The following is a 24,504-nucleotide window of genomic DNA, read 5'->3' as shown; positions in this document are numbered from 1 at the left end:
AAGGCCTTTTTTAAAAAAAATTCCTGTGAATATCTGCATGTTTGTCACTCAGTCTGGTGAAGTGAAACCAACCAAAGTACATCCCAGTACCTTTGTCATTCAAGAATGCAGATGGTCTCTGGCATCTTTTCAAGAGGAGGTTTAGTGTCAGTTGAAAGGTAGAAACGTAACTTGGCATTGGGTGACTTAGCTCAGGCAGGCCAAATCCTCTCTTAGGGTAAACCAAAGTTACTGAAAACATTTTAATAGAAATACCCTGCTCTACCAGTGATCTGCCATCTTGCCCTTTATACAGTAAATTGTACAGTGGTGTAGCAGTGGATATGAAAATATTCTTCCCATTACTTCTGGCAAATAGCTCCATCTTCAACTATTTTCTGGCATTAGCAATATTCATGGTTTACTATGGGAAATGAGTCCAGTCAACATTTCAGTATTGATTACTTCTCTGGAAGCTCTTTCATGACTTTATAGTTCGTTAGTGTTTATTTGGTTGAAGTTTAGCCTGGTTTTAAACTTCTGTTAACAATATTCCCGTTTCTAAAGCCATCCTTTTATTCAGATACATTGTAGCTCTTAAGCCAGAGAGCCTTGGGAACAGTAAAGGAGCAAGTAGGGTCTCTGAAACAGGGCAGTTTAATTTTTTTAATAATGTAAAGGACTGTAACAGCATAACAGGTAAGGAACACATTTCCTCTTGTGTGGTGCTTTTCTTCTTAAAGGTTCTTTGAGAATGGTATTTTATTTTTAAAAAGCTTTAACAAATTTTTCTTAGCTTGGAAGCATTGGGGAAATATAAAAATTACTAAAAATAGTCCCTGCTCAAACCTACAAGGGGCTGCTGGGGAAGAATCAGAGTTAACAATACTGAGTTTCATCTATGAGTAAGAAAACTATTTTCCTTACTGGACTTGCCTAAAAGAAAAAAAAAAAGGTGGGCAGCAGGAGCCTGTGTCAGATTTTGTTATACATCTACCATGATGGACTCTAAATGAGAGCAGCTTGGGACTTTCCAACAAATAGGAGAAAAAGTAACTGTCTGTCTAAGAAAACAGTCAAAGTAGGAATGTTATTTGAAGCTCTTCAGTGCTGTAACGTGGCAAGCCAACAAGGCACTCTCAGTGTTTGCAAGAGCTCTCCTGGCAGACCAAAGGTTTCCTGGAAAAAGCTGATGGTGTGGCACAAAGGATCACAACAATTCTACCTGTTGGCTGACAACAAAAGGAAGAAATGGAGGTTGTATCTTAACCTTCGGGCTAGTTCTAGGATGTGGGATATACAAACATCAGCATAAAATACACAAAGACGCTGCCAGAGAGGAAAGATAACTTAGAGTAATAGTGAAAGAAAAAAACATTCTCTTGTGTCGAGACCAATGTCTCTGCTAGATGGAACATTACTTTAGATCAAAAAAACATTAATATTATTTAAAAAGAAAATTTTCTACTGACAGACATCAGTCTGTGCCAGCCGAAGAGCCTGAAGGAACCCATTCAGAATGGCTCTTTCACTCGAGCAAGGCCAGGTAGTTGAATACTAACTTAAAAGCTGTAGGGCATTTAAGCTTTTTTTCCTGATCAAATTTAGAACTATTTTCTATCTAAAAGCAATTCCCTTGACATCTGCAGGATTAGCCAAATGGTTTACTGTGTAAAACCACTATCATTAACGATATGCTGTTTCAGGAGAGAATCCCCAAAAATTTGTTTATTATAATCAAAACTTACACTGGCACTACAATGAAGTAGATTGTCATGATACAGGCAGCACAGGAAATCCTGCTTCACTGCTGTATGTTTTAGAAAATGCAATTCTTTAAATCTGAAGTTGGCTACATTTTATGGTGCTTGTATGATCTTTCAGAGTTCTTAATGTTATTTTATCTTCCAGTCATGGGTGGATATTATGCTTTAGACACAGCTCAGGGGAAATGAAGAGGACTGTTCAGAAAGCTGAACCAACAGAAACAAGATGTCTCCAGGGTTTTTTCTGTATGGGAGACATTTATCACTGCCTCAAATGTTCGTATTTTTCATTGCTTGTAAGTGAATATTAATCTGGATTTCCCCTCTCCAGAACAGTCTTTAATTTGCTTCCCATGCAGAGACAGGCATTTCCTTGTGGGTCATATTTCAGGATGTTTGTATTTCTACATGGACTATAAGAAGGCAGTCACAATGCAGGGCAAGGACATACTGTGTTTTGCTGCAGGAGGCGATACAGGGAATATGGATATACTTAAAGGTGTATTTCTCTAAAACCTTCTTCACCATGAAGTCATTTTGCCTGTAAGTATTAACACAGGTTGTTTACCTGATCTTGGTATTATATTTTTGAAGCTGTATAATAGCTTACATCTTAAAAATTTAAAGCATTTTATTTGCATTTTGACTGAAGTGTCTCATTGCATTTCAAAAGGTTTGAAGCAATCAAATCTCTTAACACCAGACATACAAAAATCTGAGAGGGTATAATAATGGAATTGGCATTATCTATTTTGAATTAGACATAACTTATTTAAAATGTTGTTTTCTGTTGAAAAGACAGTTAAATGTAGCAGTTAAAAACTTTTTCCCAAAAAATGCAGAGTGAAATAGCACAACTGTAACCTCATGGGTGTTTGTCTTCTCACCTGCAAATCTTGACTTTTACTGACATCCAGAGGAGACTTTTATCCTGTCATAGGTTTTTGGAACATTGTTTTGTAACGATTGCATAGTTTGCCAGTCAAGGTGACTCTGTCAGTCACACTGAACAGAATAATGCATTGCCTTTCATTGCAACCCTGGGCGTGTGCCTCTACTATTGGCACTAGCAAATTTACTTTGTGTGTAGTCATTTTTAGTTTTGGAAACTGCTTTTTAGTCCTTTTTTTTTTTTTTTAAGCATTAGTTGAAAAACCTAGAAGTAAATTTTTATAACAGTCGATCACGGCATTTGTACAATAAATCTTTCTCCCAAAAAGACAAAAATTGCTAAGGTTTCCCTAAAAAAACCTCCAAAAGTACAGGGAGAAATGTTCTGCAGAGACCTCCAGTGGGCCTAAGTTTTCAGAGGGTCATTCTCATTTACAGCCAGGAACAGGAGGTGTGGAAGTCTATAGCTTTAGTTATGTGTCAGAGGTAAAATTTTGTGTGTAACCCACCCCATTTCTGAGCACCGATCCTGACAGTACCATGTTTACTTTTGGCACCAGGGGGTAAATCACTGAAGAAACAGAAGCAAAGGAAAGCCCTTAAATCTCTCAGTCCAGCCAGGGAGCTCAGCAAGAACTAGAGAACACTTGCAATCCATCCCATTTTCCCAGGAGAAGCTCTGCAGCTTCAATGGCACACCTGGGTCTGTGTAACCTCCTTGTAGCTATAGACAACTTCCAGCCAAGATTTGATTTTGCAAAGAATTTTAGGGTAAGAAAAAGAGAAACTTTTGAAAAGACATTGTATTAAGAATATTACAGACTTGCAAGGTATTACAATTTCCATATTATTATTATTGTATTTTCTGCATAGACTTTAAACTCTCTAGGCCAAGCTATGCCAGTTTTACATGGGACTCTTCACACTGGCAAAGCAGTGTCAGAACCATATGTGGATGCAGTATTCCTAGGTTACAGGTGTTGTGTCTAGTGCAAAAGAAAGGGCAAAATGAAGTTCAGATGCCAGCTCTCACCATTTCTCGGCAAATGATACCTTTGACTTATATAACTGTATAATATTTATTATTTTTTATTTTATTATTACATTATAATAAATATAGCATAGCATATAACATATAATTTAATCTATAACAAAATATTATGTGTAATGACTATTATAATTATATATATAGTTTATTAGATATTTTCCTATGGTTATTTTATATAGTTAAATCATCAATATGAAAATTAACACTTGTAAGGTATTTGCTATTTTCTCAGCAGCAACCGTGTGTGCAGTGAAATGCTGCTCAGCAGCAAGCAAAGTGAAAGGAATTAGCTTCAATATTTTTGTTCTCTTTAATATCTTGGTGAAGAAATCATTGGGATGGCTTCTACAAATAAAAGAAATTCTGCAGGTACCAATTTTTATTTATTTTTTTTTTACTAAGATTTGTCAGTAGTAAGGCTGAATTTGGTTTCAATCCGTTCTTGTCAATGTATGATACCATTCTCTTTGCCGTCCAGCTGTCAAGGATTTTGTGGCAAACAGTAGATGAAAAACAGGGGGAAATAGCATACTAGGAAATTTTGAGATCTCATCTGGACGTATACTTTGCGATCATTCTGCCCCTCTACTTCCTTCCTTAAAGGAACTGTCTTACATGCAGTATTTCCCTTCATAGCAGGATTTTTCTTGTCCCTGAAAAAGACATTGAACTGATATTTGTTAAAAATTTTAAAATCCTTAAAAATTAACTAAGAACTGGAAGGTAGAGTCAGTATCTCCAGGACACTGGTGATGAAGCCTTGCCTCCATTTAAGACCACAAAGGTTTTCATGTTAAACTTCCCAGAAGTTATGCATATTGCCTGCTGTTCTTTACTAGAAGATCCAAACTGAGGTTACCTGTGTTCCTTTCAGTCACTGGTTTCTTAAAAAATCTTAATATACCACACATGGTTTGCATGCTTTTTACATGCTTAAAAAATTGAATAAGATTGCCACTCCTTTTGTTGTGTTAAAGTGAATTTGGATCAGAAATCCACCAGTGATTAAAAAATGTGAATCTTAAACCATAGCTGGTCACAAAGTATGAAGGATCATGAACAAATACATTTAAGTATTTTCCCCACAAGTTTTTTGCTCAAACTTTACTTGTATAACTTTTTCCTGTTGTGACATCACAATTCACAATGCAAGATAATCTATCCTTAGCTGATTGAATACCATCTATGAATTGCATTAGGGGTGCCTTTACTGTCTTTCAGATCACTAATTATAAAGTTAAATAAGACCAGACTCCAAATTTAAATAAAACCATTTAAAGAAGACAGAGGCTCATGATATCTTCTGAGCCTTCTACATTTTCACTATCATTTGCTTACAGTTTGGGCTGGTTGTCAGCCATAAAATTAATATCAGGGAAACAGGGCCTGGCCCTGCGTTTTATAGCCGTGATTTGTGTTCCTCTTCTCTAATTGTAATATGGTTTATGGCCATCTGAGCACAGAAACCCAGCCTTCAGCAACAATTTCCAGTTCAAGCAGGTCTTTGTAAGAGATTAATTGGCAACAAATTAAGTAATGGTGCTGTTCATTTCTTTTTGATTAGGGAGAATTCAAAATACACTTTGCCCTGAAGGTGGAGTCTGCAAGCACGGATTCCTCATCAAATCACCACCTCTTCAACTTTTCAGCTCACAGGTATACCAACACAGATTAATCATATTTCAGCAATCCTTCAACAAGCAGCCGTTATATCTGCTATCCTGAATTTTAACGACAAACAAATTGCTTTCTCTTTGGCAGAATTCCTGGAAAAGGCGTCTTTTCATCCTGTCCAAATCCAGCAAGGGGAATTACATCCTGAAGTATCTAAAAGGCCAACATGTAAAAGGCTCCATAGCTGTTGATCAGTATGTAACTCAAATGCATCACCTTTTTTATTTTAAGTCATGTATCAACACTATTCAATGGCCACTGGTTGTACAGACACTTTTTCTTGACTTAGGTTCTTGATTCAAATCTCACGGAAGTCAGGAAAAGAGTCCTGCAGGCTTTTGTAGGCTTTGGGTGCAGCTTACAGTAGGTAGAAGTAAAAATCCTCAATTGCTTTATTAAAATTTAATACATTTATGTGAGTGATCATGGTGATGTCGTATCTGCAAACTAGACATCTTGGCTCCATGACCCTAAAGGCTGTATTCCTGTAGTGGAAGATATTTTATCTCCTGTGAGGACAGTGCTATGCATTCATTCACATGTGAATAAGGACTGGCTATGCCCCTCTTACCTGTGTCACACAACCTTTCCCTACTTACAGCTTCACAAAGGTGCTTTGCAGGCTGTGCAGAGGTCTCCTGACTTTCATGTGGCCCTTTGGGCTGGTGCTGGTGCCCCACTGCCTCTTAATCCATCAAGAAATTGCTCTGCTTGGCTCGTTTGGGTTGGTCATTTCATTCCTCTCAGCATAGTGCCCGCTGCAGCAAGACTGGGTGTCACTGGCTTTGTACCAGCACCCTTTACCATGTCACAGGTGGTGTGAGGTACTTGGAAGTGAATCAGAAAATGCAAAGATTTTACCTGTCAGACCTGGAGCTTAATACTCTAGGCTCCTGGAATTGTTCAGCATGGAGGTCCCTGAACAACATTGCTGTTGTGCTTCTTCCATTAAATGGATTTACTTTGTGAAGCTTTCAAAAATATTGCAGCTTGCTCAGTGGTATGTGGTTACATTATTACCATCATTATTGTTGTTATTGTTTTTATTAACTTCTTGGAAGTTAATGGAAGTAATGCTTCAAGTATCCATTAAGAGTACTTCTGTTCCTTTTCCCCTCCATTAAAACACTATTAATATACAATTAATTTCAAATCAAATTTATTGTTTTATAGTGGTTAAAAAACTTCTTCAAGAAATTTTTCTTACTATCATTTATTTTCAAGGTTCTGTGTTAGACTAACAGCCTGCTTTTCCAGAAATGAGGATCCAAAATCCAAATCTTTGCAAAAGTTGATTTAATTCTTTTTTGCTTGGAAGTTTTCTTCACTGAAAAGCCATCCATTTTGAATATTTGTGCTTATTTTCTTGAGCTTTTTTTCTGTGGAAAAATGTTTATCTTTTCCCATGCAGATCTCATCATACTATGCTGTGCTCAGAGTAAAATATGCACATACACACATATAAGTGTCTGTGTGTGTATTTGTTCATATGTGTGTATAGCTATATAGGATGTTTCATATGCTTATCTTAACAGAATCATAAGTATTGAAGTTGGCATAAGAAATTTTGAAATTATGGAAACAGTGAGGAAGATGTTTAAATGCCTTCCTGAGCAGGTGATGTCCATCAGTACTGGAAACAGATGTTACTACCTCATTGGGGACAGCAGGTAGGCATAGATGTGCAAATGCAGTATGACATTACAGTTAAGCCAATGGAACACTAAGCTACTGCCCCAAGGCAAGGTCCTGCTCCTTCACAGTCGCTCCCTTCCCTTCATGTGTCTCAGCTACACGGGATGAAATGATTCAGCTGTTTGATCCAACAGAAAACAGCTCTTTTCTATGTAATTTCCCCCCTCCCCCTGTGGCTGACTTAATTTTTTGCTGGTTCAGACAGGTGAGCTAAACCTTCCCTGCAGCCACACTGTTACATTCAACACCTGAAAGTAGTGGGAACAGAGGGTTGGGAGTGGGGATAGCAGTGGTGGTACATCAGTGTGGCAGCACCATTTCAAACTGTACCAGTTAAAGATCAAGAAAGAGCACAGAGACCTTTGTCTTCTCACCCAGCATATCCTGGGACTTAGGAAAGCTTCTGCTCCTTATGGATAAATCGCAGGAAATAATATTGCCTGAAGAGTAGGCTATTAATCAAGGGAAACAGATTGAAGGCAAAAGTTCTCCCAAGGGAAAACACCTCCCAGAAGTACTGACTAGGGCCTTTGCTGCAGCAGGGTGGCATGGTCTCTGCTTTCCCAGGCTGCAGTTCAGTCCTCAGCAGGGGCAGAAACTGCTTCTGTCAAGGTGATGAGCCAAAGCTCAGTTAGGCGAGGGAGGATGTTTGTCACACTGCTCCTATGCTGCTGGTTCTCAGCTTCTCCTCTTCAGGTTCCCAGTCACGAGTGTATCAGGGGGTTTTTTTGCCTTTATGCAGAAGAGCAGCTGATGTGTGAAATTCTGATAAGCACAGAAGAAAAACACATACCTGAGTGTTACTTGAGCGTGCCACCCAACACCTTCCCCCGAGGCTCTGCTCTCACACCCCTTGCTCAGTGGGAAGCATTCCAGAATTAATCCAACTAAATACACTGCAAGCATGAAACAGGGCTTCAAGGGTCCTTCCATGGCATGTTTCTCATCCTCCTCATCCAAACGCATTCCCAAGCCTTGTTAACTCTCTTTGTGGCAGGACTCAGCAGAGCAGCCTCACACACAGTAAAGAAAGCAGCAAGCACCATCCCACATCTCCATGTCTCTTGCACACAGACACACAGCCCCCCTGCAAAACTTTTAGTTCCTACCCTTGGGCTGAACCTCTCTGAGGTCAAACTTTGCCATCTGGGTATGACTACCCGAGCAGTCTCTTAAAAAAAAGGTGCAGTTATTTTTAGCCCCTTAGGAAGAAGTGTGTAGACAAATGGATTTTCCTTGTGTGTTACCTGTCAATAAGTTTTCATTTCTTATGTTCCAACCTACAGGCAGGAAACAGAGGACTGGGTGACTCTGATATCTTCAGTCTGCAGGGAGGACAAACAAGGTGGATGCTGCCCTCAGGTGACATTTTACTGTACTTGATTTTAGGGGAAAAAAGGATGTTTCTATTTCCATTAGAAAACTGCAAAGGAATTTACCTGATTTTTGCCCTGAAACTTGGCTCTGGCCTTGATAATTCATAAATTTCATTCATTCATTTTCCATATAAATCCTGTACCCTGGCCTTGTGCATTAAGCAGGTATTGCACAGTCTGTCTGTGCTGGTATTGATTTTAATATGGAAATTAGGAGATGATTGATATTACGCTTCAATGAACTGCATCTTTAATGCATTAGAATGAAAACTTGTGTGTTATCCTCACCCTGTGTATTTTTGTTATATTTACATGTTGTTTTACAAACCAAACCACATCTAGTCTGCCAATGTTATGAACCAGCTGGAAGCCTTGTTAGCTCAGTCTCAGGCCCAAGTTTCTGCACCTTTTCAGCCAGCCAGGCCTACCAGTTCAGACTTGGCACAAAGTTACTAACATCCCTGCAGCTTCCAGTCAGCTCAAAGTACCTGCAGGGCAAATTTATGTCTCCCTTAAAAATGCAATGTGGACAATCTCTCTAAGCCCTTAGAAGTAAAATGTGTACTAGTAGGATGTGTTGGTATGTTGTAGACCACACCAGGTGCCTGTTTTCTTAGACTGCTGTTACCTTATTTCTAGAACCAAGATCTTCCAAATCCGGGAGTCAGAAGCCGGCCCTCCTCTTTGCCACTATTCTTAAATTCCATAGATATGACCAGTTTCACAGAAAGGCAAAGCTGCCAGAAGGTAAACAGATTAGCCATCCTTAATAATAAGTCTGTGCCTAGGGATGACTGTGAAATTTCATTTTTATGGTTGCTTTTTTACATTGAAAGTTCTTCAGATCTTCTGCAATGCATACCTGGGTGGTCTGTTCTGCTCTCTGGTGGGGGTTCCTGAGTAAGACCTGGGTGATAACATCAGAGGGTCCCCACAAAGGAAATTCTTTTGAGTAATATCTGCATGTAAGTAAAGGCAATGAGAAATTATATTCATTGGTTGTCTAAACTGACTGGCAAAGATTACTGGGCGTGAAGTAAGCCACTGAAGATTGACACACCTTGTCATGGCAAAGGCATGTGATGATTGTCTTGGCAGCTTCTAGCCACATTCCTTCTGTTTTGTAATTGTGCTTTTCTTTGTCTCTCTCATTCCAGGCTTAGAGGGGAGTTCAGGTCCAGTTCCTCTGTGCCTTACAGATTTTCCCCTCAGTATTAAAATAGAAAGGAAGGAAAGTGCTGCTGCTGTTCTCAAGCAATTGCAGTCCCCATCCCCTGGTAACAGGGTGATGTAGCAGCCAAGGAATTGTTGGGTTTCTGTAGTCACAAAGCTGTGTGTAAATGGACCAGCTAGAGGAAGATGAATGCGGGTGAAGCACCTCCACTGTGTCTTTATGAGGAATCAACTTTTTTCTTTGGTACTCAGGAGAACGGTTGCTCAGAAGACAAGAACAGGCCTTATTCAGATCCTGGCCCTCATCAGGCTCAGTGTGACTCACCAAGAGGAGTGTTTCCCAGCCTGGTGAGCAGAAAAAAATCAAACAGCTCTTGTCTTGTTCAGTCTGCAGAAGTGATTATTGGCTTTTATATCACCTGGGTATCTGTGACTATAGATTATCCACCTGCTTTCCCAGCACATCGAGTTGGTTTTCATTATGAAATTGCCTAGATATTTAGTTTGTTTTCTTGTTTAGCACTGAAAATAATCTTCTAAGAACTTGCTTGAAATACCCTGTTTGTTTTTGGAGGCAGATCCTCAGAGTTTCTGTGCAGCAACTGCAACTTACGGCAGCTCTTACAAACTTGATGAAGAAAACTCAGAAGTTGCACTGACTGAGGATTTGACTACCACCACATTTCTCAGCTGCACCACAGTTGTTCCTAAATGGTTTATTTCTTCAGCCTTTGCCAGTAGCAATTGAGTCAATGTAACTGAACTACAAAACAAGGGCTTGCTAAATTGAGGCACACCTCAGAACTGACCTTCATCAGCATAAATATGACTTCAAATAATTTCACTTCCATATTTGGCAGGAATGTTTGGAAAGATAAAATATGAATGTTATCATGTATTATTGGCTAAATGTTCTGACCTGTGTTCCCTGAACAAGCGCCTGCAGCAGTTTTCCTCTGCTGTGGATTACTGCCTTTGCAGCAGAGCCAAGAGGACAGAAGGCACAACCAAGACTTATCACACCAGTTTGCAGTTTAAACCCATCTTTTATTGACAGTTTATGCACTAGACTATGATCTGGAGTAGCTAAGATACAGGGCAAAGACTCTGTTCTGCTATCACAGCTAACAGGGTGGTAAATCATGCTGAAATCACCACCCTTGTATATAAGCTGACAGCAATATGTATGAGATAATACAGCTAAATTTAGTGCAAAGAAGTGAAAATAACTGAAACTACATTGCTATGCCATGGCAGTCAGCATAGCTCAGCTGATGCACAGTACTTTATAAAGCTGCAGTAATTCAGTTGTGATTCTGAGCTCTGAAATGCATTGAGTTAACCCTTGGTCTGATTTTAACTAGTTCTTCTCCAGGTGCATACCAAGGGTCTCTTTGTGTCTCTTTCTTATGCATGCCTTTTCTGTCTTATTCATTAATTCTTCTCATACTTACGATGCCTGAGATGGCATATATTATTTGCAGCTGTTCTGACTAAGACAGATTGACCATGACGGTTCAAAAAAGGAATTTGGATTTTACCTTTCTGGCCTAAGCAGAGGGAATAGCAGGAAGCTCATATTTCTGTTTTGGCATGTGTGAAAATAAATAACCTTGTTGTACAGAGAACAAGAAACAAAAATGTTTGTTCATTCGATAAAAATATTCCACTTGCCTCATAAATTTAGCATCTGCTAACATCTCCAGACCTATTCTCTGCTCAGTGACATATAGACAACTGACTTCCTGATTAATCCCTTGTATTTACTTCCTTTTAGAAGTATGACTTCCCATTCCAAACATCTGATGTATTTTGCTGTTTATTGGTGGTTCCCTCATCCAGGCCCAGATCTCGAGAACACTTTGTTCAGTAGTCATTACTCATGCAAATGGGCCTCTCCATGTCAGTGAGTCTAGTCCTCCTGGCAGGGACCCTGGAGAGGTCTGGGGACCTGGCTCCTTTTCAACCCACACTTTGAAGCTACCAAACCACATCTGACTCAGCAATTCAGCTTCAGCTGTTTTGATACACACCTTTCAATATCTAAAATACATCAAAATAAAGAGCCCTGACTTACACCACCCTGTACCTAGGCACCCTTGTTGGGATCTGTTACACATATCTGATTTTCTGAAAGAGAGGTTCCTCTGTCTAAGGGCAATACATAACTTTCCTTAAGGAGCTTATAGGTAACAATTACTCAGTTGTTCTCCAGGTATCATTTCCATCCTGTGCTACAGCCAATTTTCTCTACAGTGTACTTTCTCTCTAATGTAAATCCATATTATGGTTCAACAGACACTTAAAGGACTTGTCTAGCTGTTCAGTTGAGAAAAACTGTACACTGAGGCTGACTGCACTGCCCTGCTGGTAAGAGACCTGGAGGAACGGAGATGTTGATGAACTGCTTTAGGGAAGCACAGGACTGCTGCAGTGTATCCTTCTTCTTCCCATTATCCCTATAATCTGTGATGGTGCCAAGGAGAAATACTATGCAGTTGGCAAAAGATAGCCACTGTCAGTGACTGAAAGCTCAGTTTGGAAAGCTGATGAGTGCTGTCTGCTCTTTGAGATTTCTTAGGAATTGGAGAATCTCAAGACTTAATAAAATAATTTTCTCCTTCTCCCCAAATGTTTACTTGCTTGATTGATCCAAAGCCCCTAAAAAGACACTAGGAAACTCATTCATGACTTCAGATCCTGACCACAGAGCCAGTCTTGTTTCTGCTGTGGTTTTGTTCTGCACTTCTTGAAGGACCATTTGGAGGTTTGTTCTGACTCCTGCTGCGTGAGTTGCTTTTAATGTCATTCATACCAACACGGAAAAAAATACATTAATCATCCTTAATTTATATTCAATGCCAGTTTCTTCTCTTTATATGTAAGAAAGTAATTAGTTTAATTTACTTTTCCTTGAAAATAGTAATATATTCATGGCATATTTAGCAATTATTAAAACGATCACCATGGAAACCACAGATGTAAGTGTAGAGATAAAAAACAGTTGCATCACAAACATGGCATAGAGAATTGCATTGGGAGGCAGCTAAATACTAATTACCATACTCTTCACTATAGTGAAGTCAACAAGGAGACATAAAAATAAATAATTTATCTTTGTGACTTAGAAAGGCAAACTTGATGAAGGGACTAACTTCTCCTTGACTTACCAAATTGCCTCAAACTTAATGTTTCTGGTATTTATGAAGACAGAATATCACTCAGGATACAAAGGGTTCAGTGTCAGATCTCCAGTCTTTTGGGCATCTTCTTGTTCATAGAGCAGTATGAGATAATAGATTTCTCATTAGTCAGGGAAATCCCAAATTTATTCTTTACTTGATAGCAGTTAAAAGCTGCTTACAAAGGACAAATATACCCCAATCAACTCCTAGATTTCCTACAGATTTTTTTCCTAGTGTAAGGACTGAATTGCAAATAAAAAATCTTTTCCATACAAGTGACCCTAAATTCATCCAGATTCATACATGAAGTGTTTAACCCACTTCATTTTTAAACAAAATAACAGGCTGTGATCATGCAATCAGTTGCAACTGCCTGGTTACCACAAATCCATCTCTGAGAAGTTTTGTCTGTGTGCATTGAATTTCAAAAATACAGGAAGGAGCACAAATATAGAAACCTTGTTTCTAAAACAGGTTTTCTCTGAGCATATCTTACTTCAAGAAGAAACATGTCTTCCCATGTTTTCTGTGAATATGTGCTGATTCTATTACTTCTCCATGTAAATGGAAAAATACATGTTAATCTGTATAACTGATCCCTTTAAATACAAAACCATTCTTTTAGCAGGATAAAATTCTGGGAAGAAGTGAGGAAAATCTGCTGCCATCAGATACAGATGAAAACATCCAAAAGGATGAAGAAGATTATTACCAAACTCCCAGCAATATTTTAGCACAGGTAGTTTATCAGTTGTGAGTTCTGCTGGTTTGTTAACAGCTCCAAGGACACAGGAGACATTTAATGAGCCAAAGAGGAACTGGTATGAGGAAGCCCTTGTACCTTGCAAAAGGAATACATAGATAAAGCAGTAGGTAATAGAGCTTTCATTTATACAAGAAAAAATAGACTAGACTCATTCAAAGGATCTTTCTGGTAGAAAGTGGCATTTTGACAAAAAGATTGCTGATTTTGTTGAAAGTCCCCAATTTGACTGTTTCATTGTAAATGGCTTTTGACTATTGTATAACAGGGTGGGGTTTTTTTTTTTCCGAAAGTGAAAACTTCATTTAGAGAATATAACAGTGCGTTAGTTTTATATATTTTAAAATATAATTCTGTTGAAGCATCAGTAAGCTTCATAAAATGAAGCAGTACATTTAAAACGCTGTGGTACGTTTTAGTATCTACATTTCACTGTGAAACAAGGGAGCAGAAGAAATCATTCTGTTAATTTTAAACAAATTTTGACAGCTAATTTGGGAGGCTAGTTCCTCTAAGTTTCCCATGTACTTAGTGGTCAAGAGACGCTAAGTGGTCAGTTTTCTGCAGAAGTCCCGGAGTCTCTCCCAAGACTGTACATCTGACTGAATAACATTACTAATATGATTTTGTTATGTAATCTAAGTGCTCTAAGTTAAGCACACACAAAGTACAAGTCTCTTTTTTCAGTCTGCTTACATTAAAATGTAACTTTTTTTGGGGGGGGGGTAGTACTTTAGAATAAAGCTAGTTACATCCTAGTCTGACAGTGTTAATAATACCACCATTAACTTGTAACTTTCAAATACCTTTAACTTATGTGGGGAAAGCCAACCTATATTAGCCAATGTGTTTAAACAGCACAAGCACTAAACAAACTAAGGAAATTAAGATTTTTTTTTTTTTCTGTAGGCAGAGCAATAATATTAACATCTCATGTTGTTCTGTGTTTCTGACAGTGCGCTGCTGAAGTATCAAAGCCTGACCTTATAGCTGGAACTGATGTCCCTGTGCAAGAGAAACCAGTGCAAAACAACCCAGTAAAGGAGAACATTTATATGTCTATGAAATCACTGTAAGTAACAACTTCATTAAGGTTTGCAAATTAAGTGACATTTTAGGACAGATAGAGCTGACATCTGTGGTATTAAGATAACAAGGTCTAGATGCTGCATCTTGTTTGAATGAGTCCTTGTTTGGTCTTGGTTCAGATAATTCAGAACTCAGAGGAGTACTGGAGTCAGATTCAAACTCATCAACAAGAAATTTAAGCTCACATTGCAAACTCATGCGTTTAGACAGGCTCTCACTATAGGATGCAGTACTTTTTGTTGATTCATACTTTTTCTAGGTTTTCATGACCCAACAGTCCACCACTTTACTGAGACACTGCAGCCAAGTTCCAACAACCTTTCGGACATGTACTCTCCAAGCAGGCAGCATTATCTAGTGGTTAAAAGAGAAAAGTAGAGATGGGGCATTAGCTCCTTACTTTTCCATTAAGAAGTTATGTGAGTTCAGTCATCTCCTTCCTCACATTTGCCCACTGAAAGAAGGGATTTGATGCTGTGTATTTTGAAGCTACAGTGTTCGGCACGTCACAAAAAAAGACCTAAACTTTGTGTCACAGTATTAGTGCCACAAGGAAACTTTACAAGCTCCACAATACAGCAATGAATACTAAAGAGAAGTGTGCCTACACAGTAAGGCCACACCTCCTGAGCCAGAGGACTGGTCAGTATCTCTTGGCTATGGCCTGCCATCTAAAGACAGTCAGATCTTATGCCATATCATGGGTGGAAACTGGAAATGCAGACCCACTAACTAGTTTATTTCAACAGATTTATTCAAGCTTGTCTGTGTCTTTGGGAGCCCCCAGAGGGCATTACTATAAAAGTATGTCATCCAAGTTAAAACATACCAAGAACAGCTTTTGGTACTATCCCCAGTCTTGTTTGGGGCATGGTGTGAAGTCAGCTCCAGGCATTATAAGGCTCATTGAAAAAAAGCTAAAATGAGTTCAAGCATGTCTGAGTTACTGTATCTCCCAGGGGACAGCTTTACATCCCTGCAGAACCCACTACGGCCAAGGCCGACAATCTATACTCAGTTTCTTTGTCAAGGCATGCTGTTAGCTGGGATGTTTTCAGGCTTAATAAATAGATTTTACATACTGGCAAGGTTTATTTTGAGATTTATGGTCTGTTTTTAGAAGGACTGTTTATTTTACTTAGCTTTAATTCTGTCCACTGGATATTCTACAAGAACTTGTTATTCTTTGCTTTACTGATGACTGTTTGATCCAGCTTCAAACACCACAAGAGTCCCTGGAATGGTCAAACCACTTAATTTTTTATCATCATTTCTCTTCAGTAGGTTGCTGGATGAGAGATGCCAACTCACGTGCAGACTTGATGGGCTCCCATCTCCTCCCAAATGCCAGGACAGCAGTGCATGTCCAAGAGACTTGGAAGCAAACAGAGACATAGAATTCCCAGAAAGCAGCACCACCCTGCAGCCAACCCTCCAGAAAAGGCAAAATTCATTACCACTTTCAGTGGTTCAGTTGTCTATACTGCTCAGGTAAGTGTCTTCTCCATTTTGTTGCAGAGAAGACAGACATGTCCATGGGTTTCAGCTGAGGTGCCAGTAGAGTGTGTGAAGCCTGTCAGCATTCAAGAGGCATCTGGATGATGCTTTTAGTCATATCATTTAATTTTATGTAGTCTGCAAGGAGTAGAGAGTTGAGCTCAATAATCCTTATGGGTCCCCCTTGAGATATTCTATAATTCTATGGTCTCTGGTGTTTTCTCTCACAGTCAAGTTACAGATGAGACCCAGCTGCAGAAGTTGGATATTTTTCTACCCCTGGCTGATATTAACAGTTACCTAAAATTTACTGAAGCAGCAGGACGAATATGGTAAGTCTGAATGTCTTGTGACAGTGCCTGTCAGATCTGAATAAGTGACAGTCAGGTACAGAAGTGTACAAGTATAGACATCCATGTACAGTTATGGCACTGCAGAACAGAGCAAGGTTAGTGCATGATGGTACTTGAGTGATTCCTTTCTGCTCTTTCTAACTCTTCATGTTCTTGAGTTTCTATTTCAACTGCTGTTGGAGAGGGCTCTATGGAATCAAGATCCCTTATCATACTGTGTAATACTTAGTGATAAAGTCCCACCACAAAAGCTATTCTTCTAATGTTGGTGTGAAATCACTTAATTACTGCTAGTTACTTTTACCTTTGAACCACAATGATGCTGTGTCTCACAGATAAAGTGAGGGGATATAGCTGAGGTAGGGTAAAGACAGCCTCAAGCTGACTCGAGTTGGATGTGAGCAGAGAATTATCTCTGAATTAATCGCAGCAGTGATTCGGTGCTAGGAAAGAGGGCTAGGCAGGGATGTTATGGGCTATAGCATATGCATCCTCTTAGTAATCTCACTGAAATTTAGTGTTCTCCCTAGACCTTCTATATCAGTGACTAGGATAAAGAGGATGGAGCAGAAAAAATGCTCAATGCATATTCCTGTCCTTCTTGTTCATCTTTCACTGACACACAGGACTGAGAATGCTTCTTTTGCTACTGCTCTCATATTCACACCAATCAAGTGCACTGCATAGCAAGTCACTTTGTTTCAGTCACTGTCAGCAAGAAGAAAAATTACTATTGCAAAAGGGTCTGAAAATAACCTCAATAACTGAATTTACATCTAAATCTACACAGCCTTCTCAGCAGAAATTCATGTTTAAAGAACTGTGAGCTTGTTCTGGAAGGGAATAGAACACCATGTCTGACTGTCAGGTCAACTAATCCTAAATAGCTTGTCATCAAGGATAGTCTGTCAGAGACCAGCAGGCAAAAGATCCTGGAATTTCCATAAGGGTCCCATCTGGACAGCAATGGATCCCTAATCCTGGCAGTTATAACATAGATAAAACAGATGATAATAGTTTTAATTTTATTCTCTTGGGATGACTTCAGAAATCATATCAGTCCAACATCAGGCTAAAACTTCTACAGCAAATCTGGGCCACTGCTTTTAGACTGGAATTCCCAACTTTGGTAAGCTTGCTAGCACCAGTCTCACTTGTTAACATGCTGCAGTGTCAGTGTCATGTGCTCTTTTAGGAGGATGCCCTTTGGATGGATGAAGCAGCTTAGTTTCAGCTAGAACCAGATCAAAAAGTTGCAAAGTCATTCCACCTGTACGTTATTTCCAGAGGGCAGTACCATAAATGCAATCCTGTTCAGCCATTGCCATCTGTGAGCAGTGACTGGATATCCTGAATGTTTCCTTTCTTGCTACCCTCCACATACCACAGCATTTCACACTGGACTGGTCCCCACAGACTGGGATGTTTGTTTAACCACGGAGATCATGTAGTGGCTGTGAATGATCTGCAACCCCAGGGTGTGGAAGAGGCTTACTTCTTCATCAGCAGGTCCACAAGAAAGGAGGTAAGCTTGACTAACCTGAAGGTAATAGTCAAAGGTATCATGGCAAATGAGAAAGCAATTTCCTTTTTGCATTTCAAGAGGCTCTATTCAAACCAGTTTACTCTGGTTTAAGTTTGGCATGAATAACTTCAGCACCAAACAGCTCCTTGTCATCATTCTGATGTGGCATCTCTTATCCCTGGGCTATATGGGGAATGCAAGTCAGCACAGTGGTGTTGGAGGACTTGATCTAGAAGAGCTTGAGCAACTCGAAGAGATTCTACTGGGCAACCATAAATTTGAGTTACCCGGTATTTTTTGGCCAAGGCCTAGGAATTGCAAACTTTGGGAAATAAACAATTGCCTCTAGTTGATGTATAGTTGCTTATAGTGGTTTTGGGTATTGAGGGCAGAGCCTTAGACTCCTACCTCCTATTGCTTATCAAGTGCTATGCATCCCCCTGTGTGATACCATGTTTTTTGAAGAAAGTGGGAGATTTCTAAGAGGTTCCTTAACTCCACTGTGATCTACTACATGTGTTTCTGACAGGTGGACTCCTATTTCAGTATAAAGGTTCATGACCCATACCTGAACACATTCATATTTGAATTTTGCTGAGAAGGTTGAGGTCATCAGAGGCTGTTTCCATCTAAAGAAAAAAAAAACCAGTCTCAGCAAGGAAAAAAGTACTCATCTCTCTTAGCAGGAAATTTCTATTTAACTAGTTAAAATACAAGTCAGATACACAGATGTACGAATGTTGATCAGATAAAACAAGCTACAAAAATGTCCCTTTCTTTTCTCTTTTTTAAGGTGAAACTTACTGTCTGTAGGATTCCACAGTCAGATCTCTTCCATGCTAAAGGCTGCTCATGTTCCTGAAAAAAAAAGACCTCAGTGATTAAGTAAGTACCAAAGCTCAGGCAAAAGATCTGGGAGAAGAATGTGTTACACAGTGTATGGAGATAATCTTTACCTTCTTGAGCTTCCAGGCATCTTTTGTTGCTGAAGTAAAAAGAATAGAGAATGTCGATTTCATTTTATGTCCTAATAACTTTTTTTTTGCATGAATGGCATGTATTTGGCTTCTATTTCATGTTGGCATGTGTTTCTGCATCTGTTTACATGAAAAAAAAGAGAGGGTCAAATAATTTATGTTACCTTTGCACTGTGTATACTTTGCATTTCAGCAGAAAGTACTGGTTCATGCCTGGCCTCATCTCTTTACACTGAGTTAGATTGACTTATATTGAACTCCTAGTCAGTTAGGGGTGTGGAAACACCAGACATCTGGGAGAAAGCCATGTTTTTCCTAGATTCCCTTTAGCCACAGAAAGGCACAAGGAAGCTGAGAGCTGTAGTTTTGGAGAGAAGGCTGGTGTTGTGTAGTGATTCAGTGGGGCCTCCTTTCGTGTTATGCCACTCTTATGTTACAATCACATGAATACATTCAAGGGATGACAGGAAACAGAGCTGGTTAGAGAAAAGGAATGTGTCTGGAGCACCTTTGGGTTCCAAATTGGCACCCAAAATAAGCCTTAAGTGAAAAATGAATTAATGGATTTGGGAGAGAGAAGGGCTGCCCTGCTCTTTGGAAGTGTTGCTGGTAAAGACAGCTGGGAAAACCAGAGAGAGAAGTCATGTATCCAAAGGCATGTGCTCTCAGCCCAATGGAAACGAGTTCACTGAAATTGTTTTGGTGCTGCCTAGTACTGCCACAGGGATGCCAGTGGCACCGCAGATTTCCAGAGCAAAGTACTCATTTGTTTCCCAAACAAAGATATTTCATGTAAATATTTTTTTTTTGTGGATATGTCCTCCTTCCATTGCTACCACAGGAACAAGAACAATTTTCGGGTAATATCACATCAAAAGAAACCTGATAAGCAGGGGTGTCTTTGGTGGATGCTAAAAGGGAGTTTTGTCCTGTCTTACAGTGACCTCTGTTGCTTACAGAGCCATGGTGTGACATGGCCTGTATGTATGACACATACCTGTGCTCTGTATGAACACGTACACATTGGCATATCCATGTTTGTGTGGGCTCTATTTACACACATTTATATTGCTGTAAAATAGGTCATGTTGATACACAATGGTGTGGCAACAAACAGAATCACTGGGTTTGAGTACAGATAATTTTATCTTGCCAGATACAACCAAAATAACTCCTGGGTTTAGCAGGCACGGGATTATTGATATTAAGAGATTTATATAAGCTTTGACTAAGGTGGATTTGGCTCAAAGGCAGTATTTGTCCAGCTTCCAATTGAATTAGGCCAAGTCAGCTACTACAGTAAGAAACTACACTCACTAAAAATCAGCATTGGTGCCACTTACTGCAGTAGTAAATTTGACAAATGTGCTTTGTCTATCCAGTCTGGACTTTTAAAAAATCATTAGAAAATTTTATTTAGAAGAAGATGAAAAGTGTCAAGTAACTCAAAACGAGCAAACACAAATATATATACAATCTGTTCAGACTCAGCTCCTGTTCAAAAGATTAATTTCCAGACTGAATGTTTTCACAGCCTGTGTCTTCTGCTTTTGAGATAAGAGTGTTCAGGACATGCTTGTTTCTCAAGGTGGGAAAGGATCATGTTTTGATATTTCTGTTTCAGTTCAAAGGCCTGTTTGTTCTGAATTCTGAATAAAGGCAGAGGGAAACCCCAGTTCTGGAGCTACAGAGGCTGAAAATGGAAGAAGAGACATGGAGGAAGAAGGAGTTCTTCTCCAAAGCTGCTATGGGACACCTTTGCTCTGCACTGCTTCTTTGAGTACAGCAAATCCATTTCTGCCTAAGGAATCTCTGAAGGATTGGATGGCTGGCTATCATTATACAGGGCTTCTTCCAGCTCTGTAACTGTGTCAGCCTGCTGGGACAGTCCTCATGGCCTGAACCCTAAAATCACAGATCGTCTAGTTCAAGAGTATTCACCAGGATGTCATCCTCAGTCTTTTCTGGCCAAGAGTTGCCTAAGGTCTTCTTCTGAACTTTAGAAAAGGAAAGTCCAAACCTTCTTGTGTTGTTCCAAGACTCATCTCTCTCTCTAAAATTAGGAAGCTTTTTCTACTGTTTATCCTAGACATTTTTTTCAGAAAGTTAACCTGATTTTTCTTGCCTTGTTTTCAGTGGGCATGGGGAATATTTGGGTTTCCACTGTCTCCAGAGGAATCTTCACTGTGGAAGGTGGTTTTTTTCTGCCTGTTCTCCCTACTCTTTTTCTTAGACCAAGTATCCTGCATTCTTTCATCATTTTTTCAAACAGTTTCTGCAAGTGGTCATATGTCACTGAACTGCGAGACAAATACCTTGTGTTTCCAGTTATAGATGAACAAAGGAGGTGAGAAATTGAAATTCAAAGAATTTCTTCAAAAAGAAAGTCAAAGCCATGGAGCAATTTTCTAGAATTTCACAGAAAAACATTTCCAAAAAGAGGTGAACTAGTGAAGAAGCTCCCATGTGGTGGTGGGAGAAGAGCCCCTCCATGTAACCTGCAAGAGGCATAGCTGCTGAAGCAGTTGAGCACTGCATGCTGCACCTGTCAGCTATGGAAAAATGTTACTTTGGGACAAAAATAGGATTTGGGTAGTTAAGTCCAGAATATTTCAGAAAACCTGGGGGGATTACTTCTGTACTTCAGTAAACAGTTACTGATGTGTTACTCCATAATTGATCGTTATGTTAGCTTGCACAATGCTAAATGCACATAATTAATGTCACATATTGGCTGATTCCTAACACTTACAGAGATACAATATGGAAATGACATTGGTACAGTAAATTCTGGTAGAGTGTGTGAAGTTGTATGCCCACATATGATTAATAAATATGTTAACACTTAGAACACATTGTAGGCTGCAAAATACCTCGCTTTCTCCTAACACAGCCCCTCTTTGTCCTCCAAAGACCACCTGTAACTTCCCAATAACCTGAAGCTGAGTCACTAAACAGCCCTTTTTAAAAAAGCTACACTTAAATAAAGATCAACCTCATTCTGGAACACTTTTTGCAATGCGAAAATTTAGCAAATTCTGCTAAATCTCTTGGCTGCTTCTAGAATCAACAGCAAAGGGAAATGATTTCATGCATGGTACTACCCAGTGCTCACTTTTAGTCCTGAAACACCTGAAGGGAATGTCTTTAAACCCATGCCATCTGAGGGGTAACTGGTCATTTTTTAGATCACCTATAGGTATTGGAAATGTATTGTGTAAACACACACTCCTAAAGGAATAGGTGCTATCGTAACTTCTTGGTGCATCAAGAAGCTGCTTGTTCCGTGGTGTCAAAATCATTTCTTATCCGGTCTCCAGGTAAATTTTGGGTTATTCAGGGTTTCTGAACACTAATGTTAAAATTGGCATGAGATGAAATTCAGTGAGTCCACAGATTAACAAGTCTATGTAAAACAGCAGCAGCATCTGCAAACTGGGTGTATGAGAGACAAAACCCAACCAACTGCAACAGAGATTATGTGATTAGTTAGCAATTAACATGCTCCTCACTAACTACTTTATTTCCTCTCACTGAATACAGCTAGTGCCTTTAGGTTGTTTCCCTGCTTGTTAATTTGTGGCACATTCCCATGCTGCACTCACTGTATACTGTCTGCTCATATTGCCCCCTGAATTCCCAAATACGAGTCATACTCTTTCCACCACTCTAGCAGTAAGATGGCAATTGCCCAGGAGAAAAGCAAGTCCTGGAACAGAGAAAGGGTAATGGTGAGAGAAGTCTCCATACGAGTGTGAAGTCATTGACGTTAAGAAAAATAAAAAGCCCATTGAACAGCAAGAACAAACCAGCCCACACAACCCCCACACTTCCTCTCAAGGGCGACACTGAGCCAGAGACAAGCTCTGTGTAATGCAGTGCCTGGCTTATTTAGAGTCCCCCCATCCTGGGGGATTAAGGGGATATCTAAATAAATATCTATGTATTTAACAGAGATATCTAAATATCTAAATGCCTCAGTGGGGCTGGAATTTTTGCAAATGGAGTCAAAGAGGAGCGGCTGCATTAAAGGAGAGCGATGTCAGCCTGCACACTGGGGAGAGAGTGGATCAGTGGTGAGCTGGAGACACCAGGTGCTTAATCTATGTTTTGCCTCAAATTTTCTAATCACCTCAGGAGAGCCATTTCCTTGCACACACAGTAAAATTCAAGAAGTAATTTCAGACACATTTGCATCATGCTGTCTCTTACCATGAACGTGAGCTCCAGCATCACATTCAATACTATGAATTGCTTTAGCTCTGAGAACATCGCTGGAAAAGCCTCCATCAGACCTGTACATTACAGGCAAAAGGGCTGGTTCAGGAGTGCTCCATGCTATGGGGAGATGCTGATGTGCCCATTCCATGCTGAGGAAGAAGCCATCCTTAATATCCTGTAGAAACTGGCTTGCCCTGAGTTGCCCTTCAGACTGCTCCATCATGAAGCAACATTGAGTGATGTTCTCACTTCCCTGCAAGGAACTGGCTCACCTCGTCTGTGTGCTGCTTATGGAGAGCTGCATCCAGCAGGGTCTATGGAAATCTCATTCAAATGGATTCATCCAGTACTTCAGCCCATTAGAGGACATACTAATAGTTACAAGGGTGCTTCCTTGCTCGTGCTCCCTTTGTCACGGCAGGGGCTAGAGAGTGCACTGAATCCTCACCACAAAGCCTTAACCACAGGACTGTCTACCTTTGGGTCTATGCAGCTGACAAGGTAATCTGACATGCTTTAAGAGCTTTTTTGGTTTATTTCCCAGGGATGAACAGTAGTTCCATATATGTGCCTTGCTGTAGCCAGCACTTCCCTTCCTGCAGGCTGGTCAGCAAGTCATTGCAAGGAACTTGGAGTGTGACAGGCAGTTCCTAGAAATGCCACTGGAATTTCAAATGTTCTCTTTGGCCCTTTATCACTTCCTAATTTATTGCATCCTTTAAAGAAGCGGAGAGGCCAGCCAAGGTTGATACACATCTTTCATTGAGCAGGAACACCTTAAGAGAAGCCGCATCTCTGCACCGCCACAGAGGAGGATTCTCAGCAACCAGGAGCCTTTTGCTTGCTGCTGAGCTGCTTGGTGGCACAAACATCCCACTTCTACCTTACAGCAGGACCAGCTCTTAAGAGGGTACCAAACCAGTGTGGTAGCAGCAGGACTGGACTTGCCACAGCAAGTGTCTGGCCATGTTCAGTTTTCCATCCTGAAATGTGCTTGGGTCGATCTGTGCCTGAGAATTTGTTTCTTTTACAACTGAGCAGTGGAGGGTCAAGTTAAACAGTTGGTGAGAGCACTAAGACCATGGCTATCAGTGGTGCTAATCCTCTGTTTTAAAATGCTGCATATTTGTGATGTTCATCATTATGGAGATCACTGAGCCACATCCATTTTTTTTCTGCTTCTATAAGCTTTCCCAAGAAATGTGTTTCTGTCTTTGTCTATAAAACACAGAGCCACGGTTTATGCTTCAAGGGCTGTTGGAAGGATACTACCTCCATCAGCAACGAAGGTT

At 39.9% G+C, this 24,504-nt stretch overlaps 1 protein-coding gene across 1 annotated transcript; it reads left to right on the top strand.

Moving 5' to 3' along the window:
* Positions 1 to 2,196: 2,196 nt before the first annotated feature.
* On the top strand, positions 2,197 to 21,914 carry PLEKHS1 (pleckstrin homology domain containing S1). Its single transcript, XM_017804208.1, has 15 exons — positions 2,197 to 2,288; positions 3,917 to 4,053; positions 5,249 to 5,340; positions 5,446 to 5,552; positions 6,894 to 7,028; positions 8,340 to 8,415; positions 9,069 to 9,176; positions 9,855 to 9,950; positions 13,416 to 13,526; positions 14,507 to 14,622; positions 15,921 to 16,130; positions 16,367 to 16,468; positions 17,879 to 18,014; positions 18,808 to 18,899; positions 20,616 to 21,914. Exons 2-14 carry the CDS (start codon positions 4,023 to 4,025, stop codon positions 18,874 to 18,876), a joined length of 1,389 nt encoding a protein of 462 aa, XP_017659697.1. The 5' UTR covers positions 2,197 to 2,288; positions 3,917 to 4,022; the 3' UTR covers positions 18,877 to 18,899; positions 20,616 to 21,914.
* The last annotated feature ends 2,590 nt before the right edge of the window (positions 21,915 to 24,504 follow it).

The sequence above is a fragment of the Lepidothrix coronata genome, unplaced genomic scaffold (assembly GCF_001604755.1).
Source record: "Lepidothrix coronata isolate B3197 unplaced genomic scaffold, Lepidothrix_coronata-1.0 Scaffold8, whole genome shotgun sequence".
NCBI classification, from domain to species: domain Eukaryota; kingdom Metazoa; phylum Chordata; class Aves; order Passeriformes; family Pipridae; genus Lepidothrix; species Lepidothrix coronata.
The sequence above is the reverse complement of the archived record's forward strand: the minus strand, read 5'-3'. Positions and strand labels throughout refer to the sequence as shown.

Excerpts from the sequence above, each read along its gene's own strand:
- PLEKHS1 (XM_017804208.1), top strand. The coding sequence starts at position 4,023 with ATGGCTTCTACAAATAAAAGAAATTCTGCAG. Across the intron at positions 4,054-5,248 it reads AAATAAAAGAAATTCTGCAG|GGAGAATTCAAAATACACTT; the intron begins GTACCAATTTTT and ends CTTTTTGATTAG. Across the intron at positions 9,177-9,854 it reads AAAGGCAAAGCTGCCAGAAG|GAGAACGGTTGCTCAGAAGA; the intron begins GTAAACAGATTA and ends TTTGGTACTCAG.